This window comes from Danio rerio, chromosome 6 (genome assembly GCF_052040795.2).
Source record: "Danio rerio strain M-AB ecotype USA chromosome 6, GRCz13ab, whole genome shotgun sequence".
In the NCBI taxonomy this organism is placed as follows: domain Eukaryota; kingdom Metazoa; phylum Chordata; class Actinopteri; order Cypriniformes; family Danionidae; genus Danio; species Danio rerio.
This window is the reverse complement of record NC_141026.1, coordinates 26,749,923-26,775,061: the sequence shown is the minus strand read 5'-3', so window position 1 is coordinate 26,775,061 and position 25,139 is coordinate 26,749,923. Positions and strand designations below refer to the sequence as shown.

The 25,139-nt window shown below is 35.4% G+C and overlaps 1 protein-coding gene and 1 long non-coding RNA gene across 2 annotated transcripts in view; one reads left to right on the top strand and one right to left on the bottom strand.

Annotated features, from left to right (window-relative positions):
* Positions 1 to 25,139, bottom strand: part of tgfbr3 (transforming growth factor, beta receptor III) — a 208,422-nt gene that overhangs the window by 53,664 nt on the left and 129,619 nt on the right. Inside the window, 1 exon segment of the mRNA NM_001311172.2 lies at positions 12,117 to 12,300. Within this exon segment, the coding sequence (NP_001298101.2) occupies positions 12,117 to 12,300 (184 nt within the window).
* Positions 3,918 to 7,466, top strand: LOC147843521 (uncharacterized). The gene is made up of 5 exons (XR_015493650.1): positions 3,918 to 4,017; positions 4,568 to 4,756; positions 5,017 to 5,174; positions 5,687 to 5,782; positions 6,519 to 7,466. It is a non-coding gene; the product is annotated as an uncharacterized LOC147843521 (long non-coding RNA).

Below are 25,139 nucleotides of genomic sequence, written 5' to 3'. Positions count from 1 at the left end.
TTGTTTGTTTGTTTGTTTGTTTGTTTGTTTGTTTGTTTGTTTGTTTGTTTGTTTGTTTGCTTGCTTGCTTGCTTGTTTGTTTGTTTGTTTGTTTGTTTGTTTGTTTGTTTGTTTGTTTGTTTGTTTGTTTGTTTGTTTGTTTGTTTGAAATATAGGTCTCAATTTACCATGATTCTAATTTACTAGATATATTTACTGCTTAGAAAGATTATTTTTGGTAATACTATAGGGACCAATTCTCACTGTTAACTAGTTGCCTAACCTCCCTATTATGATGGTATTGGCTGTTTATAAACCATTTTGAGGGATGTAAACAAAAGAAATGGTCCCAACATATTTCCTGTTTAACATTTTTTATTTCTATAGCTTCCGAGAATCCAAAAAGAGCCACATATTGATAAATAATGTTATGATAGCTGTTTTGATCAAATGCCTCATGCTACAGTTATGATATAGTTTGATAACAAGCAGAAAATGTTCATGGGCTAATAACATTACCACATTGGAATGGTTTACACAATACCTAAATATAACTATACGCTTAATAATTAATAACAAGCAACCAAATAGTTTATTAAGCCCAAAGTCATAGTTTGTTAATAGCGAAAATTGTAACCTAAAAAAAAAAAAAAATGTGTGACCTTAATTTTTATTGGTTGCTTGGCTCTTTTTTTGTTAACTTTTGTTAATTAAATCTATAAATTATCATTTTAGTACTTCAACGATTTGATTGTTTGTAACAGAAATAATAGTACAGGTTTGGAAAGAATGAAGACTAAAGCTGTTTCATAACACATGAGAACTGCTCTCTCTGGGTCGAACATATATTTGAATGTAACACTTTGGCAAAATGTATAGAAAATGGGGAATGTATGTCATAGCGAGTTGAATAATGCAATGGACGCTGGACAATGGAGTACAGGATCCACGTGCAGTTTATTACAAGAATGGTCAAGGAAGGCAGCGGTCAACAGGGTCAAACAGGTACATGCAAAGCAATCCAAAGTTGTGGTCAAAGAACAGATGAGTGATCAACACAGGCAGCAAAGTATCAATAACCGGAAGATAAGGTGAGGATCAACACACAGGATAGACTAGAAAAAGAACGCTTAGAAATGTAACACTAACAGATAAACAAGACTCAGCAAAGATGTGCATGTGTGTGTGTGCTGTTTATATATGAGTCCTTGAATCAGTCCATGAATAGTTTTAGCTGTGTGTTTGCAATCAGTGGGAAACCAGAACAGGTGTGAGTGTGTGGTGCATGACAGGATTTGTGGTTCCATATCAAGTAGATGACAGGTGATTGTGACATATACTTTATTGCACATGATCACCTCACAGCAAGAAGGTTGCTGGTTTGAGCCCCGGCTGGTTAAGTTGGCATTTCTGTGTGAAGTTTGCATGTGTGTTTGTGTGGGTTTCCTCCGGGTGCTCTGGTTTCACCCACAAGTCCAAAGACATGCACTATAGTTAAATTGAATAAGCTTAATTGGCCATAGTGTTTGTGTGTGAATGAGTGTGTATTGATGTTTTCCAGTGTTAAGTTGCAGCTGGAAGGGCATTCGCTGTGTATCGCATTGCACTTTGATAACATATCCCCATTTGTTAATATAAACATTCGCAAATCACAATTAACTATTTATAATTGAGATTAGGTGTGTGCTTGGATCAAGATCGCATAAGGTTTAATCCTGCAGCTCAACCAAAACAATCTCAAGAGACTGGAAAGTGTACTTGGAGTGATACAGTCATTTCTTTCTTCTAGTACCGGAATCTCATGTTTTTTTTTTTTTTTTTTTACGGACTGAAAAATGAGCACCAGCAGTGTGACTGGGCAAGCTGACAGCTGATGGATGCTGAAGTCAGACGTGTTGCTGGTTTGGCCTTGAACTCAGCGGGGGAAACACGATGGAAGAAACACACAGCCAGATCTGTCCTTTCTTCAAACAATTCTTGCAGCCTGCTACGCTAATGGCGCATATTTGCAAGTGTCTGCCTCTGCTTTCTTTCTTTCATGCCCTCAACTAGTAAACAACAAACTCTATTTAAATGTGGCAGCGTTGTCTGACTGATACATCATATCAAAGTCCAACAGTTGGTTTTAAGGCTGATCCCCTTGCACCATTTCTTTTTGAGAATAAACAATTTTGATTACTTTATTGCATTATAATTTTCCAATTTTTACTGTTGATCAATAATTGGCGATCAACATTTGGTATAGGGACTTTTGGGGATCTCGGGCAGACTCAGGTAGCACACTTGTTTTTTCACATGCTATTCGATCTCACTCCTTTGGTCAAGTTGGTTTTGATTTTGGTTCGGCGCTGGGATTTGAACATCAATGCCACATATGTCAGTGCACATTTTTTTTTTTTTCACTTATTGTTCACTTAATAGCCCCTTTTACACAGTGATACCGGTAAATATCTGGAAATTTCCGGAACGGCTTAAACGGTATATTGAAAAAAGCGCTGTTCACACAGGCTAGGACGTTACGGAATTTTTCCAGAAAAGACCGTTCACACATTCATTCCAAAATACCGGTAAATTCTGACATCATTCACCACACTGTAAAAACGCCAACTTTCAAAAAGTCCTCTGAACAAAGATTAATAAGTTAACTGAATTTAAATATTTTCATTTGAAATGCTGACAAATAAAAGTTAGTTTGTTCAACAAATATGGTGCTTCAATGTGAAAAACTTAAAATATTTCGTTGAACTAATACAAAATTCTTAGTTTTGCGTTGATGCGTGCCCTTCTTGTTGGCGCATGCGCCTTATTAGCTTCTGGCGCATGCGCAATTTACTTCCATAGCTCACTGCAGGGGGTACCTGTCACGTGCGCGCGACAAAACGAACCATCTTTCTTTCTGCGGAGCTACGTGTCTATCGTTTTCATAATCGATTGTATATAATTGTATACATGTTTTTGTGCGATGTGCTACCCATCTGACTGCCCGATCTATTTTACCAGTGTATTAATGATGTGAGAGACCGTGATAGAGCGGTTAAGAGTAGTGGTGGGCAAAGCGAGGCTTCGTGAAACACTGAAACAGTCGAAGCAAATGTGTCGAAGCTTCGAAACGTTTCGAAACCTCACTCTACAGTGACATTTAGTGGTCATTTTTTATATATATTGCACTGAAACAGCTTCAGCAAAGAACGATTGAACAAATTGAGGGATTAAACCCCACTTTGTGAAAGTGGAATCCTACAAGTAACATAGTACAGTGGTTAAGGTGTCAGAAATCCATGCAGGAGTAGTAGGTTTCGAAGCCAGTCAGTAGCAGTTGTTTTAAAATGCTGTAATACCAGTTGGTAATGCTTTGCTCTTGTATCGTTTTGTTTCAACATTGGTCTGATATCTGAATAAACAATTTGTGAATAAATATGTCTTGTTTTTGTCTTAAAACAGGGTTGTTGCTAGATCAAAAACGGTGGCCTGAAGTTATCAAGAATTATTTATATTATTCATTAAATTTCCCATTTATTGTATTTTATTCATGTCTACCCAAACCCTAAACCCAACCATACTGTAAAAATATTTATTATTGTTTTACAGTGTTACAAAAATGATGCTAAATTGATGGCGTAACTGTAGCTTAATCCTATTTAGGCTACACAAAACAGAAACATGATTAAAATACATAAAACCATGATTTCGAAGTCGGGATTCGAACCCAAAACACCATGCTAAGCATAGAATCAATAAGCAAACCCACAGTGCTCTAAGCCATTTGAGACAAAGATAATTTGGAGACCTTGGCAGTCAAATTAGGATTCACCAGGTCTCGAAACGTTTCTAAGCTGATCGATGCTTTGAATCGCTTTAGTCACGTGACTAGGTGTTTCGAAACACTTTAGTCACGTGACTTGGGTGCTTCGGATCATGCTTCGGTGCAGTGATTCGAAACACTTGCGCTTCGGGATCTCGACACTGTGTCAAAACATCAGTTTCACGTCAGCCATCCCTAGTTAAGAGCAGGCCAACGACGTTTCTGCTAAATCATAGGTATGTATGTCTTTTTTTGTTGTCATCTAACGTTATATTATTTGATATGTTGGCTTTGATGTGCGCGTGTATCCTAATACGGAACTATTTGTTATAATTTAGCCGTGAGTTACTTGTTTCGTGCACTTGGTTTTGGCTATTTACATCAATAAAAGTTTAGAGTGAATGTATTTGAAACAAATAGCGATTTCAATCGAGTCATTTGCTTTAATAACTCACGATTAATACAATGAGTATCATATAACATACCAGATCAGGTATCCAAGTCAAATATAACATTATGTCCTGTTTATCTAGATTGCTGTCAGCATTGCACACATCATAACCTTTTTTCCCTTCGAACCAGAGCCAGTGGAACAAACGGTGACGTGTTTAACTGTGTAATTTGTGTGAAAATCGTGTGATTTTCATGTAATTCATTGCTTGATTTGTTAGCTCGACTAAATGTCTATCATATTCAGACCAACTTGCTTTAACAGTCAGCTAGCTTTTATTTACATAAAAAATATAAAGGGCTAAATATATATTTTTCTTTCTTTTTGCTCAAAAGGACTGAAATATTGACAATGACATAATTCAATGCAAGATTTCCTTGAGGAGGTGAGACTTGTTATCATCAGTGAAATTTGACGGTCATTCACCAGCAGATGCAAGAAACCTTTTCTCTTTGCCCAAAAGAAGTTGTTGAGATTTAGCCAGGAAGAAATTAGAGAGAGATAACCTGGACTTTAAGGAAGAGGTAAGTCACTATATTGCAATTGCTTTGGTTTCATTCAAGGTAGTAATGATAATGCTAAAAATAACAAACAACATTATTATTATTATAGGTAATTCAAAATACATCTGTATTCAGCATTTGAACATTTAAATATTTACATTTACATATATATATATATATATATATATATATATATATATATATATATATATATATATATATATATATATATATATATTATGTGTAAAAATTAATATGTATGTTTTTTTTGTATATTGTAGATCTGCACAGAGTTTTCTCAGATCTGTAATGTAGATCTCCTGAGACAGTTAATCGAGTGACTTGATAAATATAAAGCACCTCTCCTGAAACTCTACAGAAAAGAAGGGATTCAATGGGTCCAGAGATGGATACAACTTTAAACAAGATGGATGAGCAGGTACTCATTAAGATTTTTTTTTTCTTATACACCCGTCTGATGTTTTTAACATGTGCAACATATTTTGTCCTGTCAAGAATTTCATGCTCAGGTAATACAGTCTAATAAAACGTAATTGCAACAATTTAATTGTCCAGCCCTTTTGCATTAATTTTAATTGTGTCAAGTTGTGTTTTGATTGTGAGATGGAAGTAAGATAAATAACAGATGTTTCACTTGTTTTGAGTGACCTTTTTAAATGAATACATTCAAAGAGGAAAATAGAAAATAATAGCTGTAGTTTTTAACTCAAAGTAATTGTCACATGAAACTAAACATTTTTCTAAATTTGCCAACACAACCATTATCAAATTCCATTGTATGGAAACCACAAAATTCTTTTTTAAAAATAAAGCCATGTGTTTTTTCAACAGCATGAATAAAATACTATGCTCATTTAAATGTACTAAGTACATTTTTACTTACAAAACAATAAGATTGTAAAACACCCTTTGTAAATGACTTTCCTTTAGGTCACTGATATTGTCACCGATCGAGAAAGAGCAGCTCTTGAGGGATTGCCAATTTTTCTTCGTAAAAATTCTGCTTGCTTTCTCAAGATATGTCTGGTAAGTTACCCATTTTCATACCCTATTCTAAATTTATTAGTCTGCTTGGTAACACTTTTAATAGCTGCACGCTATAAATAATTTATTTAGTATTAGCGAATAGTTAATTTATTTTCTGTTAAGCATAACTCTACATGAAGTGCTCAATGATTGTATTTTTTTTAACTTTAATGATTCATTTGTATTACTAATTTAAGTATTGCATTATTTACAAACCAGTTATTTAAGAATAGTTGGTGTTTTTAAGATCATTCAGAATGCTTAAGTACACGATTAATAAACTATTCAAATTAACATTTAAATATCCTAATATTAAGGTATGTAATAATAGTTACTTTGTATGTTAGTATATGCTTTATGAGCTTAACTTCATCCAGTTGTGACCTAATCTAAAGTGAGGACTATTTATGCTTTATAAATCCCTTATGAATGACAATTAAAGGCTCAGTTATATTCTAAACAGGACAATAAACAACTTTCACAATTGAAACTGTATCAAATAAAAGTAAATCTTTGCAATTTTATGTAAAATAAAAGTTTAAAAAATTGCTAAATATTAAAAAGTTGTCAATATATTGTTCAATTATTATATATTATAGACTATTCAAAGTGTTACTGTTTGTATGTACGAAAGTATTACATGTTTTTATTTTCTTTGCATAATAGTAATAACATTAATAAGTAGTAATTAATATTACACATCAATTAATTTTCCCATTACTTAATCTCCTATAAGGACACGGACCCTGAAGACCACAGCACCAGAGATTAAAGGATTGGAATCTTCACTGTGGTGGAAGATGATAATGGCACTTCTGCATCCCTGCAATATGTGATGAACCTCGCTAAAATCTTGGAGGAGGCCATAGTACTTCAGGATATCACACATCTGCCTGCAGCCTTCGCTTACTTGTTCAGCCTCTTGTATAGACTGAATATGGAACACCCAAAAGAACTCAAATATACTTTTTAAGTGATTCAGCATGTTTTATGGAGGTTGGTGGCACATGATCTGCGAGAGTTCAGTTCATTCATTCATTCATTTTCTTTTCGGCTTAGTCCCTTTATTAATCTGGGGTCGCCACAGCGCAATGAACTTGTTTTACGCAGTGTATGCCCTTCCGGCTGCAACCCATCTCTGGAAAACATCCATACACACTCATTCACACATACACTACGGACAATTTTAGCCTACCCAATTCACCTGTGCCACACGTCTTTGGACTGTGGGGGAAACCGGAGAACCCAAAGGAAACCCACGTGAACGCAGGGAGAACATTCAAACTCCACACAGTAACGGCAACTGACCCGTGACCACTTCCTAATGTGCCACTGTTTCAATGTTTTGAGGTCTGTTTTTGGACTTTATGTACTTTGTTGACAAAAGTGCAGTACACTTTAAAGACTGTATGAATGGAGTGGCTTTTAGGGTTTACTCTGATTAGATGATTGTATATTCACCTGGTCTGAGTGTTTGGACACACTAATAGCTTGGTTTTAGTAAGGTTGCCAGTTATTTTATGTTGAGGCAGTGTACAATCTTTTCAAATCTGGAAACATTCAGTACTAGTTGTGTACAAACTAGCCCAATGCTGAACACGGCTAATGTCAAATGCTGATTTTGTATGCAAATGTTTTGGATTGTGATTTGAACACAGTTAAAAATAAAAAAAAGTGAATTGACTATTCTTGTGTATTTAATTTGAATCCTAAAAATTAATAGTAAATGCATAATGAATCAGTTTGTTTTATTTTGTTCAGTAAACTAAAAAAATCTTGTTGGGTAAACATAATCATTTTTGTTCAGTAAACAAAAGATCTTGTTGAATAAACGTGAAAATTTTTGTTCAGCAAACAAAAGATCTTGTTGAGTAAACATGATAATATTTGTTCAGCAAACAAAAATATCTTGTTGGGTGAACATGACATTTTTTGTTCAACAAACAAAAATATCCTGTTGGTTGAACATGATATTTTTTGTTCAGCAAACAAAAATATCCTGTTGGTTGAACATGATATTTTTTGTTCAGCAAACAAAAATGTCTTGTTGGGTTAACATTATATTTTTTGTTCAGCAAACAAAAATGTCTTGTTGAATGAACATGATATTTTTTGTTCAGCAAACAAAAATATCCTGTTGGTTGAACATGATATTTTTTGTTCAGCAAACAAAAATATCCTGTTGGTTGAACATGATATTTTTTGTTCAGCAAACAAAAATGTCTTGTTGGGTTAACATGATATTTTTTGTTCAGCAAACAAAAATGTCTTGTTGAATGAACATGATATTTTTTGTTCAGCAAACAAAAATATCTTGTTGGGTGAACATGATACTTTTTGTTCAGAGAACTAAAGAATTCAACAAAATATTTTGAGTTCACTGGTCTTCAAACCCTGTTTGTTGAGTTAACTCAAAAAGCTATGTGTGATAGGTTGCCTAATTATTTTAAGTTTACTCAACTTTTTTTTTTTACAGTGCACAAATGAGCTTAAAACGGCTGCGCTTGTATTTGTAAACATTTGACTACATTACAAACTCTGTGGATGATCAGTATTGTGAACAACTTCGATGAAAATATATGGAGGATCACTTTTGCATGTCGAGATGTTCATAATATGTGTGTGTGCAGGCGCTCACAGGCTGTTTCACAGGCACACGCAAAGCTTGAAGGTAAACAAACAGCGGATTATCATAAGCATTTTATCGATGATGATTTACACAGTTGGCATTAAGAAGAACATAAAAAACGTTATCTGACTAACTTCTAGCAGCTAAATGCGTCTGGGAAAATATTCAAAGGCTTTTATTCTCATAAACCGCACGGACTTAAATGCGTCTGACTGTTCTGATTGGCTAAAGAAAACGTCTCAGCTCAGCACGTTCTAGATGTGCACGCGTTCTTTCCGGCAATCTTCCTTCTGCATTCATACAGCGCAGCATTCCGGCAAATAACCGGTAATGTTACAACTTCTCTTTCCGGAAAATAGCCAGAACTAATTTACCGGTATTTTCAAAAAGGGCCTGTTCACACATACACCCTTTCCGGAAAATTTCCGGTAATTTTCCGGAAAGGTCTGTATGTGCGAAAGGGGCTATTGTCTTGCATTCAGCCTATAGTCTTGTGTTAGCGTTGTGTGAAGCATTTGACTCAGGTTTAAATGTAGCTGGTGGCATTTGTATTTTGCTTCAAGGGGCTTTTGGTTTTGTATCTTTGTGCCATGTGCTTTGCTATCTATTGTCTAGACCCACTCAGCTTGTTATCCCAATTTGTGTTTGTCCATTTCACCTGTTTATGCTTCACCATCATATGCTCCTATTTATTCTCCCAGTGCTCTCTGTCTTAGACTGATCTGTCATCTTTCATATCTCATGTGTATGCCTTGTCCAGTCTTATCTAGCCAGCCTGTCTAGTCAAGTTTTATTATTTGTTTACCTGCAATTTCTTCACAGGGTAGTTTGTTGTTGTTTTTTTTTTTTTTTTTTTTGGGTCTTTACTTAATCTCCTTCCCATACACCTAACAGTTTCGCTAGTGCTTATGTGTATTTAGTTGTCTAAAATAATCTAAAATAAATGTTATTTTGTTTAAAAACACTGATAAATAGTGATTTATGACAAGCACATTGTGTGAATTTCTTGATTTCCAAATGCAGATTTGAATTAAGCACTTGTTCACGGGATGCACTGTATGTTCTAATCACACTGGTGTGATCAAAGGACCAGACAAGACTGATCACACCAGTTTAAATGCATCAAAAATTTAATAGAAGCTAATGTGCAATAAATCACCAGCAGTTACAAAAGTGATGACCAGGATAATGAAAGGTGTCCCTGCACACATGTTATTAAAGACCTCTGTGTAAAAGTGTGTGATGCGACCTTTGTGGATTGAAAGAAAGTAGACCTGGTCTGACAAATCAAAGAGCTTTTGCATCTTCTTGTCAGTGGTTGAGTGTGGATATAATGATTACCAACAGAGGCTGTCACACATGGATATACTGTTGGGTAATACAGACCTGCAGCAGTGGTTTTATGCTGTTAGCAATGTTTTCTTGAGGCACATTATCCCAACAGCACAATGTGTTCTTTCTTCAAGCTATTTTTTGCAGATTGCTCTGCTAATAGTGCATATTTCAAACCCTTGGTCAACAAACTCTAATTAAATATGGCAGCCCTGTCATACTAAAACATCAAATCACATTGTAACAGTTGGTTTCAAGTCAGATCCCTTTGAGAATAAGCCAATTGTCTTCCATGTGGACAGATGGCTAGGATACTTTCTTTAGCAAAATCTCACAGGGTTTCCTGGTAATGCTTTATATTAGCACTTTCTGTTTTTAGCTTTATTTTTTGTGCTGTTTTCTATATTCCCTCTTAGCCAAACCATCTCTACTTCTTTTTGGTGTGCTATTCTCTCCCTTTCTACTGTTTTTAAAAGGACTGTTGAGAAAGGCTTCAGGTTTGGCCAAAGCCCCGTACGCACAAGCTGGCAGTCAGAGCATCCGTCTGAAACTCTTCCCGTATGTTTACTCTGCCTTTCCATCAATTCTCCAACTCTCTGCTGTTCAGGAGACTGACACATAGTGTAAGCAAATCAACTGATTACAAATGAAAGACAGGAAGAAAATCTGCCATTTAACGAGTCCGCAGATTTTGGCAGGTTGTTTTTAAATGAAAGTGAATGTTGCCCTGTGGAAATCAGAATGACGTTGAGGTGGCTTTGCTTTATTACCCATGGGTCCAGTTACTAAACACAGTCAATAGGCTTCTTTGAGAGTGAATTGGCATGGTTGTGATTGAAGTTCAGAGGGAGCTGAAAATGTGGGTTGGCAACAAAAATAACATTTATAAACATTTTCAAACATTACCCTTAAAACAATTAACAACTTTACTTAAAGGGGTGATCCACAGTGTATTTTTAAGGTTTTGTTGTGTTTATAAGATGCAAAGCCATGTGTGCTCATGCTTCATTTGTAGAAAATCACATTATAATTTCATACTGTATATCTTACTTTGATTATATACAGCTACTCAGCTAACATGTAAACGACTGTCATATTTCCAAGTTCTTTCGAAAGGGCCGCCCTAAAGAGGCTCTGATTGGTCAGCTAACATAACATGGTGTGATTCGTGGATCGGCTCCGCGTCACCACGTCACATCATGCCCCTATAAGCATACGCATAAGCGATGTGTAAACAGTCAGTCAGAGCAGATGCTAGCAGCATTAGCTGCCTTAATCAGACAAAAATTATGAGCACATGCCTGAGCACACCTCACACTCACCTCATGCTTTCTAAAATAAGCTTGTGTAAGTATGTTCTCATATCTTTTGTGAGTTTGTTATTTGAGATGCATGGAAAATGTTATGCTTCAAATTCTGCTTGTCGGTTGGAGGAATTTTTTAACCGAATCCAGCACTGAAGTGGGAGAGATTTTGGAAGCATTTCTTTGTCCAATCCTTTGCGATCTCACTAGCCATAAGTATTTTTTGTAGTCCCCAAATTAATTCGCTGTAGGTTTTGCTAAGCTAACTTTGTAAAATCCATGTCACATGTCATCCATTACACATTAACTGAAGTTTAAAACATGATATCGTAGTGGACCACCCCTTTAAAAAGTCTCAGTGCAAAATATTTGTGTTTAGCAAATCTATCACTCAACAAAAACGTATTATTTATTAAATCAATTATTGTAATATATTTAAAAGTTTATACTATATTTTTTTATTATTTAGAACAAATATATACTACACAATTATACTAAAGTATTTTATGCATTTAGGGTTTTGAATAAAGTGATACTAAAATCAATTTTTCATGTTGGATTGGAATATTTAAGAAAAACTAAATTTGGTGATATTTTATTTATTTTAAAATTATTATGAAATTGTCAAATTAAACTAGATTATGTTTTCATTCAAATGAACTTTTGTGAATCTGTTATTATATCATCAATTTTTCTTCACACCTTGAACAAAGCTGTTTTCATAATGTTTTCATTTCTGTAGCAAAAATAAAATAATTGTGAAATTTAATGATGGGATAACATAAAAAGGTTAAGAATACTTAAAGAAATCTGTATATAAATAAAACTATTTAGTATTTTGAATACATTTAAATTGAATGATTAAATTAAAATCATTTGTGTAGTATAAATACAAAAGAGAAAAAAATTGTGGAGACAATAAATAAATAAATACATTAATTAAACAAAAAAACAAACAAACAACCAACAAATAAATAAATAAATACATAAATAAATAGATACCAATTGTTTTGAGGAACACAAACATTTTGTACAAAAAAGCAAATAAAAATAAATTGCGCTTACATACCTTCTCCAACCTTGATGTAGATGTCATGGGCCATCCTGAGCTCACTGAAAGATGTAACTGCAGTGTAGCGGTGATGAGCCCAATTAAGCAGATGCTCATTGCCATGAGGAAGAGTTTCCACCTTCACTTCACACGACTTTGAGAAATTCCCAACCTCAAAGTGCACTTCAGATCCCTCTGCAACCTAAGAAAACAACAAAATAAAACTGTTAGCGTCTGTTACTTTCTTCTTCTTCTTTTTTTACAGTGCCACGTTGTGTCAAATGAATGATTTCAGTTTTCAATAACTAAACATTTATATAATCGTTTCCAAATTTGATGAAGTATCCTCAATTGAAATAAACTTGATATTTTTTTTTTCTTTTTGAAGTCAGAGCCACCAAGATGTACAATACAAACCTTTAATGTGAACTTGTGTTTTTCCCCCTTAACAGTTCAATAGACAAAGATCCCTCTGTTGATGAAGACGGGCCAATAAAACTCAAAGCACTGATATGCACATCCCGTTTTACAGGCAGAAAGTCTGAGGTAATAAAATTTAAGGGCAAAACTACAGATTTCGAGAGGAAAGGAAAAAGCAGATCACAACATGCCTTTCCAAAATGAAACCTTCCACGCGATCTCTGCCAAAACACATCTTTAACACTCTATCCTGATGGTTTTCTGAAAGCCTCTTCGAATGTGTGCTCCATATTTTCACACATGGTCTTCTTACAAAATAAGGTGTCTGCTTCCCTCTGTTTATATAACACACTGCTGTGCATCAGAGGATAGGGCAGGAGCTTTCTGGAATGGATGGCACACGGCTGAGATTATCCTTATAGACAACATATGTACACACTTTCACACGTGTAGAAGCAATGCAGACCATCAAAGTCAGGATTTAAGGGGTTTAAATACTTTATGTCAAGCAGTATGCAGTGTTTCCACTCTGTGCACTAAATGCAGCATTTGGCAAATATGCTGTATTGTATAGCATGCTACACTTAAATGTACCTTTTACTGAGTTTTATTTACAGTTTTTTTTTATTAATTGTTTTATTGCATTATTATTATTTTCACTTTTAAATGGTCAACATACATTTAAAGATGGAGCCTCAACACAAAAAATATGTGCTCTTTTACTTTTGTAACCCTTATAATGTATTACAGTACATGTACATAGTTTGCAGTTCATTTACCACATTTATCTGTGTTTTTAGATTTCAAAATACTTTATTCTCTGTGATTTATAAGCTGTTTTCCTCATGGGGACCAAAAATAAATAAAAGATCCCCTCGAGGTCAAAATTTATCGGTATTGCTATAATTGCGAAAAATTGGTCCTTATCTAGCACATGTTTTACACAGAGGATGCTCTATCAGCTGCAATCCATCACTGGGATACACCCATACACTCTCATTCACACACATACACGACGGACAATTTAGCTTACCCAATTCCGAAAACCGGAAACCAAAGGACTAGTGCTGTGCAATTAATCAAAATCGAATGGCAATGAGGTTTAAAATGTTGCAATTAACTAAACGGCAGAGGCTGCGATATGAAATATATATTTATTATTTAATTTCTCCTGCTCAGAGCAAATGCGTGACCCCTGTCTGTCTTACTAGCCAATTGAGTGAGGATGCATTCGTTCTGCCCAATCAGTATTGTGCAAACAGACTAACAGGAACACCAACAATTTAAAAAAAAACCAAAAAAAAAACAAACAGGAAAGCATGGGATGATGCCGTCTGCTGCTTCAGAAGCATTAGCAGATGAATTAATAAAAAAAAAAAAATGGACATCAGTAATAAGGGAATGTTATGGTCTCAAAGTCTCAGACACCAAACAAAAACAGGTAATTTGTAAAAGCTGTCACAGAATTGTTGTGAGGAGTGTCTTGCAGAAAATCAACTGATAGTATTGCCAATGACACTCAATCTAGTAAATGTTGGAGCAAGTTAATATGTTTCAATTTCAAACTTTTTTTACTAACACTCATTGCAGTAAGAAGCTATGATGCAAATTATTGAGCTGAATCTTGACTAAATCGGTATGATATAATTAAATATTTTTATGATCAAATTATAATTAAATATTTTCCACAAATTGCAAAGCCCTACAGAGCACCCGAAGGAAACCCATGCGAACACGGGGAGAACATGCAAACTCCCAGCCTGATCTCACGAGACAATGCAAGTATTTTAGGTTTTGTCAGTTTACTGGCTAATTCGTACAAATTCGAACACGTCCAGACGTACAAAATTGTACGGTTTTAAAAAGGAGGCGTGGCACCCAACCACACTCCTAAACCCAATCGTTACTGGGTGATAAGCAATTCATACTAAACTGTATGAATTAAAAGTCCTACAAAGTCATTACAAAGTCATACGAATTAGTCACTAAATCAAAAAGTTATGAATTGCCATGAGATTGTGTTAAAACTCCAAACAGAAAAATGGCAACTGACCCTGCTGAGGCTTGAACCAGCGACCTTCTTGCTGTGAGACGACAGCGCTACCCACTGTGCCACCACACTGCCAACTGGAGCATTTGACAAATAAATATTATTCCTTGGGATACCAGGCGGCAACTTACCTCGATTATTGTTTAAGGACACTCATGCAAGGTCTCTTTTATATTTAACAATGCAGATGTTTATTATTAGTGTAAAGTACACTCGAAAATATATACTTTTTTTTTTTTTTTTACTTGTTCAAACTAAATTAAAATGAGCTGAAACAACACAATTCTTGATATTTCGTTAGGATAACTTATTTTTTTATGTTCAATCCACATGAATTTATTAAAAGTGTTAAGTTAACTTAATCGATTTGTGTTGGGACAACATGAATGAATTATGTGGAACCCTGCATTTTTTACAGTGTACAGACTTTGCTGTTGTTACATTCCAAGCAGTTTAATATTTTTGTCCATGAATAAACTAAATTTGATTGTTGTAAAGACATTCTTCATATATTTTTCATATTGTGTTCAACATAAAAAATAAACTTAAACCAGCTTGTGAAGGGTGAGTAAATGATGGCAGAATGTTCAGTTTGGGGTGAACTATCCCTTTAACAGCTACTTTACAGTAAATTATACAAAATGTCCTATTTAATCTTTTACAGCATTTTCTAGAGTGCACACTTTTCGAGAACGCACTGCTGTAGTAGCTAATGAACATGTCTATGCTGCCGATTTGGATTAGTCCATTAACTTAAGTTGCATGTTTTTGCAGGGTGGGAGGAAATCGGGGAACCCAGGAGAAACTCACATAAGCACGGGGAGAACGTGTAAATTCTGCAAAGTGTGAGGCAACAGTCCTAATCACTGGGCCACCGTGCAACACATCTAGGAAAAGAGGAGGAGTAGGGGTAGAAGGGGGGATTCTTCAAAACTAAGATGGCTGTTATAAACTTAGGGTATTTATAATGGCTTAGGAATCGTCTGACTGGTGAATCATAAATTGGATAAACCGGGGCTGGCTGCACGCAATCATAAGCAATTGAACCTCTCAAAATTAGTTTATAAATAAACTTTACTTACTGTATAAAGTATATAGTAAATTACTATTACTCAAACAACACGTTTATTGCAGCATTTTACTTTAAATCTTTATTTTATTGAGAAAATACACTACCTAGAGTTGAAGTTTAAAGATTAAAACACGTTTTTTGTGGTTAAATGATTTAATTATTTTTTTTTTAAATGATCCTTCAGACACTGAATCTTTCCCATATTTTAATGTGACCACTTTTCATAGTGACTGACCTATCATTCTGATTGTAAACAGATCCTTATTCAACATGTAAACACAGTTAAAGTGAGTGAAAGTTAGAGTAGTGTTAGTATAGTAGCGGACAGGAAGAATAACACAGTTTGTACAGTACAACTTCACAGCTGTCAAAGCAACTCTTATGAGCCCTGTCAGCATTTTCTGCACGCTAACCCTTTCATCAAGGACACTCTAAATATGTGTTATATGTGCTTGATTCCTTCAAATGCTATGTTTACAGAATGAGTTGAAAATTATAGCAATTACAGAGGGTTAAGCGAGCTTTAATGTGACTATAAAGATCAAAGTAACATGATATAGAGGTTGAGAAAGAGAAAATACCAAAGATAAGAAAATGTGTTTAAGTTCAGTTTGATTGTTGGCAAATGAGTGTACGCTCTTGCAAACGTATAAAGCATTGAATTGTGAGTTTCTCTGCATGTTGTCTTGCTTGACTGGGGTGGGTTTTGCTCCAAAAGTCCTCCCTTTTGGCACCAAGTGGACCTCGGGCCCACATGCTCCATTTCAGAGAGATAAACATTCACATATGTTGAAAAACCAGCCGTACAGCTCCACACAGCCAAGCACACGGTCTAGACAGCCCAGACTCATTTCATTTCCATGCTTGTGAGGTTTTTTTTTTCCATTCACCTCTCTCTCTATCTCATTCTCCCAAAGGTGTTCTTTCTGAGCTCAGCCAGCTCCATGCTGGCAAGCCCAATTAAACCATTATATCACACCACAGCATTGACGGACCCCATGCACACAGTACGAGCTTTGCAGAACGCCAGACAGTCTGAACCATAGTCAGAGTTCTGTGGCTATTGTGCAGCGACAGACAGAAGAGGTGAAGTAGGAGAGATAAAGAGAGAGGTGTATGACGTGCTGAAGGACCAGAGACGCATGAGCCAGTACCATGAGGAACATCTGCTCGACCTCTGGACGTCTCCACAGGCAAACGCCCCATCCTTGCCAGGAGTGATAAATTTCAAAATGAGAAAGGAAAAGCATGAGAAAGGCATGGAGGACGTCGAAGAATTTAGGTCTGGGTTAAAGGTTATTTTTAGGGTTCTGTACTAAAGGCCGTTTTCCTTTTAAAGGAATATTTGGGGTTCATTGCAAGTTGAGTTGAAGACAAGGCATTTGTGGTGTAATGTTTACTACATTGCAAGTTTTGAAAATAGATATTGAAATATTATAAGATTTCTTTTATATTCGTAATTATGTTTAATCTGCTCACTTTTGTATAAAAACTGATAAAACGACAACAAGAGATTTAATATCATTTCATAATAATTATAATAATATACAAAAACAATACACACAAAATTAAATGTCATCCATTTAACAATAACAAAAGCCTTGCATTATCTTACACCATTTCTGCCCATATATTTTTTAATGGTTTTATGCATAAATCCTTGTTAATAGTGTCCTATGAACAAGTTTTATTTTCTCCAAGTTTTTTTTTTTCAAGAAAATCACATTTGAATATGCGGCAACTATAGTTGCCGGTTGGCAAATAGGTTGTAAGCACCGTTCAATGTAAAAATTGAATAGGAGGAGAACATTTGGCATCTTAACTTAAAACAACTGCTTTCAACAGATCAATTCATATTCATAAACACATTTATTATGATTAAAATGAGAAAACCATTTGATATTTGAAATAGTTAACCATTTGAAATAGTTTTATGAATATGAAAACACAAAAAACTAATCCATTTGTCTTACAGTGATGAAACACACACTAGTTTCCCCAACAGACAATTTTGTGTCAAAAAGAAAGAAAAAGAAAAAAGTTAATAATTATAATTAATTCAATATTTTGGGTTTAAATGACCTGATAAATTGTTGATACCATGTAGAAAAAGCAGTGATTTAGGCAATACCCATGTCTGTGTGGACAGCAGGGCCTAAGGTTGGGACTGAATATGGTTATAGTTTTGTGGGGGTTTTTTTCAGTAATTCTGCTTTTTGTTAACAGCAGGAGTTCATTATTTTCTGTGTTACTTTAAATCTTTGTGGGAGAGGGACCAGGAGAAGTAAATTGTTCTATGAAATTATGTATAATAAAAGTAATTTAAAGTAAAGACATTAGTTAAAGCGTTATTTTTAAATGGATTATTATGAAAGCAAAAAAAAAAAACATTAAACATTAAACAAGACCAATAACCTTGATTTATTAACTTATTAACATATTATTCCCTAATTTGCCATTTTTTATGTACTTACAATGTATTTGCCCACCGGCAACTATAGTTGCCGCTTAAAAATTTGACAAACTATGTACAAAAATATAGATATCTTGAAGTATTTGTTTTGTTTGGATGAATTTAAAAACCTTCATAATTATGTTGATATATATTTGCTAACAAAAAATATTTTTATTGACATGAAAATTGGCTTTAATTGGGAGGGATTGCCTCTGTTTTGCATCCTGGAATTTGAGGTGCCTCATAAGGCAGAAAGAAAATAAAAAAGTTTTTTTCTTTCTTGAAATCTTTTATTTCATTGTTTGCTTGCATGTCATTAAGAAATTATACATGGATAACGTGTAGAAAATTACTTATGAAAGGAAAATGGCAGCTGTGAACTTTGTGGGTTTATGGGCTTAAATGGGTTAATAATAAAAAAAATGCAGCTTTTCTTCTACAACACAAAGGATCCCATTTTAAATGTCAAATTGTTTCAAACAATAACATATGATAAACATGAATTTCAGTTAATATACTTGTCAATTTTCTCTTACAAATCACATGCATTGCCATATTTGATTAGCCCGATCAGAAAGCCACAGATAAACATTTCCATTGAAAACCTGACAAACAATTGAGAAGGGAAGGGAAGGGAAGGGAAGGGAAGGGAAGGGAAGGGAAGAGAAGAGAAGAGAAGAGAAGAGAAGAGAAGAGAAGAGAAGAGAAGAGAAGAGAAGAGAAGAGTAGAGTAGAGTAGAGTAGAGTAGAGTAGAGTAGAGTAGAGTAGAGTAGAGTAGAGTAGAGTAGAGAAGAGAAGAGAAGAGAAGAGAAGAGAAGAGAAGAGAAGAGAAGAGAAGAGAAGAGAAGAGAAGAGAAGAGAAGAGAAGAGAAGCTTGTTCAGTTGGCAGGCCTAGCAGAGCACAGAGGAGTTTATCGATTTAATTGCGGGAATTGGGCTGTAATTAGTCTCAAGGAATTAGAAGGAAAAGCTTACAACTAAATTAGCTCCAGGCTTTGGGAAGAGTTTCAAACCTCAAGAATTCCAAAAGGGAATATGAAAGCAATAAACCCACTCTGGAGTTCAGCCAGACCCCCAACCCCCCCAACCCCAAACCCTCTTCATCCCTTCCAAACCCATCAAACTCAATGCCAGCATACAGACGGACAGACATGTTTTTAAAAGATTATGGCATATTGTACAACATGAGTATAACTTTAAGTATCAACATCAAAAGTACAAGTTATACGACTGTCATCAAAGCTCACCCCGCTTACAATTCATCTTACATTAAAAAAAAAAAAAAATCTATTTATTACTACACCACATCCATGCGCGTGATTTTAGTCCCAAATGATGGATTTCCATTGACTATAGTGTTTGTGGAGGTCCATTGATCATTCATTATTTTATTTTATTTTATTTATTACTATTCCTTACATACTTTAGAAACTTTAAGGTGCAGTAGGTGATCGTCTTCAGAAACATTTGTTGTTGTGCTGGTTGAAAGTCTCTTTACATTCCAATATTAACGATTAAAGTAAATGATCTAAATGTATTTATATGTATTTTTATATTTTGGGTAAGGCATAAAACTAAAAAATGGTTCATCCAATTTAATAGAGTTGCGTCAACATCTCCCATAATTCCGATAAGTAGGTCAAACTGTCAACAAATGCAGATTTGAACAACTGCGCAGCCGTTTGCACGCAGCTCCGCCGACCGCTGTTTGTGCATAGACGGATCTGCAAAAACATGCTGAATCAAAACTTTTTAAAAACCTGAATCAACATTGGAGTTACATTTGCACGCTGGAGAAAGGATGAAACTATGGCAGAAGGATTTCTCTATCAGGTAATGTTTTGTTTTAAAACTATTTTAGCTTCACGCAAAGCTGATGTAACGTTGGATGATGTTGTTACAATTGGGTTATATCTTCACAGAAGTGTTGTTCAGCCACTAAAATCTTCCGGTGAAAGATAGATAAGACTATTTTCAATTTCATAAGGGACCTTTTACAGCATCGATAATGTATATTTTAATTGGTTTACAAAAGTAAATACCGCTATTCTGCCTAGTCTCTCCCTGTATTGTTTACCATGCAACTCTAAATATTCGCTCTGAAATAGCATGTCAGTTTGGCTTAGTAATGAGTGTAATTCCTGCACGCCGCCAGACAAGGCAAGCACTAGTCGCTTTTAACACATGAGAGAGAGTTCGTTTACTGTCATCTTTAAGGTGGACATGCTCTTGTTTCAGGAGGCGTGCCTCTGGACATCAGGGGAGGGACTGTGATTCAGAGATTTATGCTAAGCTGTTGGCATTGTGGAAGATCACCTACTGCACCTTTAAATGATAGGCTTTTTAGAGTTAAAAGGTAAATAAGAATGCAGGTCAGTGACTGAGTTTTTAAGTTATATACTGTAGACTTCTATAAATGGAAATGAAACTGAGAGTTTGAGAGATTAAAAAGTTCCTCTTTAATGGTGTGTATTGTGACTGATGTGGTAAGTGTCGGTAAAATGAGGTTAGTCGTCTGCTGAAAGCTGCAGATCACTTTTATTAAGGATAATTAGTGGTGTGTGTAAAAAGCTGATTCTCTCAGTGGGAGGTAGTTACCTAAGACCGAAAACCTTCAATCAATCAAAAAAAAAAAAAAAAAAAAACACACAAGAAAACACACACGCACATTGCATCATAAATTGGACAACTTTAGAGGTAACTTCTCAGTATTTATTTATCAGATTCCAGATTTTCAAATAGATGTATCTCTTCCAAATTTTGTAATATCCTAACAAAGAATACATAAATGGAAAGCTCATTTGTTTAAATGTCATATAATGTATAGAACTTTTTTCTTATAGACCGTTGCTACATGGAGGGCTCCAAAGCCATGAGCACCTTCTGGATGCTTCAAACTTCCATTTATAATTGTCATATGCTTGAGCAGCGTTTCTCAACTGTTAGTTCTAACAGTGGGTGGCAATACTCTTTTGAGTGGGTTAGAGTGATTTGTGTGGCACTTTGATTTTGAAAGATGTGTGTTAAAGATGTTATGTTCCTGTCAGACGCGGTTCATATGCAAGAGAAAACCTTCTCTTAATTCAGTGTCAATGTTCCCGACCTGTTAAACTGTGCTCAGCAGGCTCTTGTGCACACACACACACATCACACGCAATACATCACTGCATTGTAAAGAGCAAATTATACTACCGGCATGCAACTAATTAGGTATGTAAGTAATGCAATTTTTAAAATATACTAATAAAAGTACATTACTGATACTGATTTAGGCTGATTTTCACATTGACTCTATTAGTCAGGAATTGTTTTTAGTTTTCATTCTGTAATTTACTAATGGAACTTTCTTGCTTTATGTTGACTTTGTGTCACTTATTTAATTAATGTATTAGTAAAGTTGGATGGTAAGTGTGTGTCAAATGTTTAGGTGAATTATTCGTTTGCGTTGGGTATATATTACGCTTTAGCGATCATGATGCTACATGTTAATGAAACAAGATGCCATGTGACAACGAAGGTAAAAACACAGTGCTTGTTTTCTCCCATAACATAGCTATTTTCAAATATTCAATGCAGCAGTTATGTTTCTATCCACCTATTTTTATGCACATTTTGGATGTGCGCATTAAAAAAAATGTGTTGATGGACATACCAAGATGCACATAAATTTTGAAAATGTGCATAAGATCATATGTTCATTACTGAGTAGATAAACTTTTAGTTCAGCAAGAAAAAATCTGCATAAGCTACGATGGAAACCCTAAAAGTTTAAATTTTAGTACGCGCATTAAAAAAGTCTTGTGATTTTGTTATAAGAGATGATAAAAATGTGTGAGAATGGACAAACCAGTAGGTTGACCACATTGTAAAACATCTGAAATGTTGTTTTGTTCATTCTAAAATACCTTAACCATTTCAGTATTAATGTTGTTATATTATATCAAGAGCGTTTGAGCTCCGCATCTCATGCCTTCAAACACCCCCATGCATTCATTGCGTGTCAGCTTTTTCTTCGGAGGCACAAGTCATTTATTAAATGAAGAAAAGATTCACACAGCTTCTCCTACCGCAGCAAGTTACGTTTTTACTTTTAATATTTGATGCTAGTTTATAAGGAAGTGACGATTAAGTTCTCTTTGAGTCGTTGGATGGAACGCACGTTTTTTATGCATTATTCCAGTTTTGTGCATAAATTTTATTTGTATTTTTGGTTGGAAAAATAGCTTATGATGAACAGCAGTATTAGTTAAAATATGTTAAAAGCAAGTAAATAGATAAAAAAAAAAAAAACATTTTCAAAGATATTTTAGAAACATCAAGCTTCTAACCAAAAGTTTGGAGCATCAGCCTTATGCATACATGCAAAGCATAATGGGTAATTATGTATTCTATAAAAATGGAATCAATAAATCTTTATTTTTTTTAGTTTCAGGGTCACATTAGGTATTTCTATTAGTTTGTTTCTTATAAATATATACAATATGCACAATTATATATTTCCACTCATTTCTTATATATCCATTAAAGGCTCAATCTGAAAATATAACCTTAGATACATTTCTGGAGATTGTGAATTGTGTAGCCAGAAGTACATACAGTATAGCTGTATTTCACTTTTAAAACGCTGTAACAGTACCAGTTTGTCCAGTTAGCTCTCCATGTACGTCGGCGGACTTGAGACATAGAGAGGAACTGACCATTACGACGGGATTCGAGTCTGGTAAAGAACGGTTCTAGAAACCAGGTAAGACAAAAACAAAAGCCAAAAATGAACAAGTAAATAACATGGTTAGAAAGTGGGAAAATCTGAAAACTTTGTAAAAATCAGACGAGGGCTTTACTTTTTCTGGATTGGTTTTTAAAATTGTCAGTTGGGTTTGGGGAAGTTGGTCAATCTGTGCTTTTGAAAACACTATTGGTTGGGCTTAGGGAAGGAGAAGGGTGGTCCGCGGTCAGCCAGTCAGTCATCCAGTTATTCAGTCAGTCTGTCAACAGCAGTCTCTATTGGATTTAAGCGAGAACAGCAGGCATGAATGGCACTCGCGAGATAATTTTGAGATCTCAAAAAGCATACACAGCGGCCCCTGGTGAATTTGTGAAAACAAAAACTGCAAAAAAACGTAGCTCCTGGATGCATTTGGCGCTCTACAGAAATGTCTATAAGGGGACGTTTTCAGAATAAGCCTGTGTTGAAAATCCACTCTTTTCATATCTTTAGTACGCATAGTGAATGTCCTTAAATTGAGATAATTGGTTGTCTGTTATTGAATTTGCAAACTGTATTAACCCAGTTCCTCATTCAGTAATTCAAATTTAACAACACTGAAAACACTTTATACATGTAAACACCTGTTCTTAAAGAAAGGTTACCGTGAGAACCTTTTCTGTACACGCAAGTATGAACATTTGTAGGCAATTTTTAGTGAATACAACATACTGACTAATACTGCTCAGCTTTCCACTGTATCTGTCCAATAAAGATGTGAAAAGGCCAAAAAAAAAAAAAAGAATCATAAATACATTTTCTATCCAATGCAAAGTGTCTAAATAGAGAAGAATGACGTTTCCCTCAGTGTCTTGAGTGTCATTACTTCTCACTCCTGCTCATCTCACACTCACAAGACCCGTCTGGAACATTTCACCTGACTTAGCCCTGCATAAATCTTCCTGTTTATGCCTTATCTGTCAGTAAACAGGTCCAGACTGGAGCTTAGTCCTGGGTTTGCTCAGAGATATGAGCTAATGTTCATGCTTCGCTCTCTGGAGTCTGACTCCATTTGCGTCTGTGTTCAGACCCACAGGAACTCCCAAAACCCTGTGAGGTAACCTGACGGATTCAGAAATGTCCTACGGAGCTGCTGACTCTTACACAGCCTGACTAAATATCACATCATCCAGCCAAACCCGAATGTTTTATCAGCTTCTTCCGAGAGAGTCTGACATCTGGCATCTGTTGATCCAAGGGGCTGAAAATTTTGTTATGAAATTTTACACCTCACTGCTGCACTGGTTTTGTAATGGTACCTACATTTACACCTCAGGTCAAAGAAGGTACCATTTGCACTGTTTCCATCACACCTGTGTCCTCCTAATGCCTCAGATTAACATCTGTCCTCCACCTAGAACCCTACATGAATATTTCACTGGATTTCCAACGCCTTCTGCCTATCAGCATCTACATATTACAACCATATGTTGAGAATAAAAAGAGATGGCGTGCCAAATGGTTTATATCAATTATGAGCGCACACTAATCTCCAAAACGCTCACTATGTAACGCCCTCTCCTTGAGAAAGCAGAAATGTCTGTAGGAGATGATGAAGTGTTTAAAACAGACGCGAGAGTGGTGGAAAGAGATGCGACGTGAGCTGCGAGGTGGAGAGGGGGGAAAAAAGCGTGCCGTAACGTGCTGAAGAGATGAAGGCTGTAAATAAATTTGCGGGTGATTTGTTCCGCTCACTCCAGAAAGCTAATCAAGTTCCTGGCAAAGTTCCATGGTCGTGTTCCTGTGAACCGGAGAGAGCGAGAGAGAGACTGGCGTGGAACAAACAACACCATCTGTCTTCAAGCGCCGCAGAAGAGCGTTCCTGCAGATCAACCTCCATTGCACAAACCAATATTGGTCCCGCAATGGTTTCAATTAAAAATCAGAGGGAGAGCGAGACTGTTTTTTTGCTAAGCTCCCAAGGCAATAAAAATCAGGAAAACAGCCACTTGGCAAATATAAAAAGAGCAACAATTTTACAACAGCCAAACTTTTTTCAAATGTTGCGCCATCAATTATTTTACAAAGGTTTGCCAGATCGAACACAGTCCCAAACTTTATAAGACCCTTCTGAAGATCACAGCTTAGACCAGAAAGAATTTCCACACTGATTAGTGCTGTTTTTGGATCATAATATTGTTTACCAGGCTGTTTACCAAGTGCTGCACTAGTCATTCATACTTTATGCTCTTAGCCTTTTACAGGAATTGTAACCATCTGGCTAATCTTTTGTGCCTAGGTTATCATAAAAGAAAATAAAAAAAATACATTTGAATTT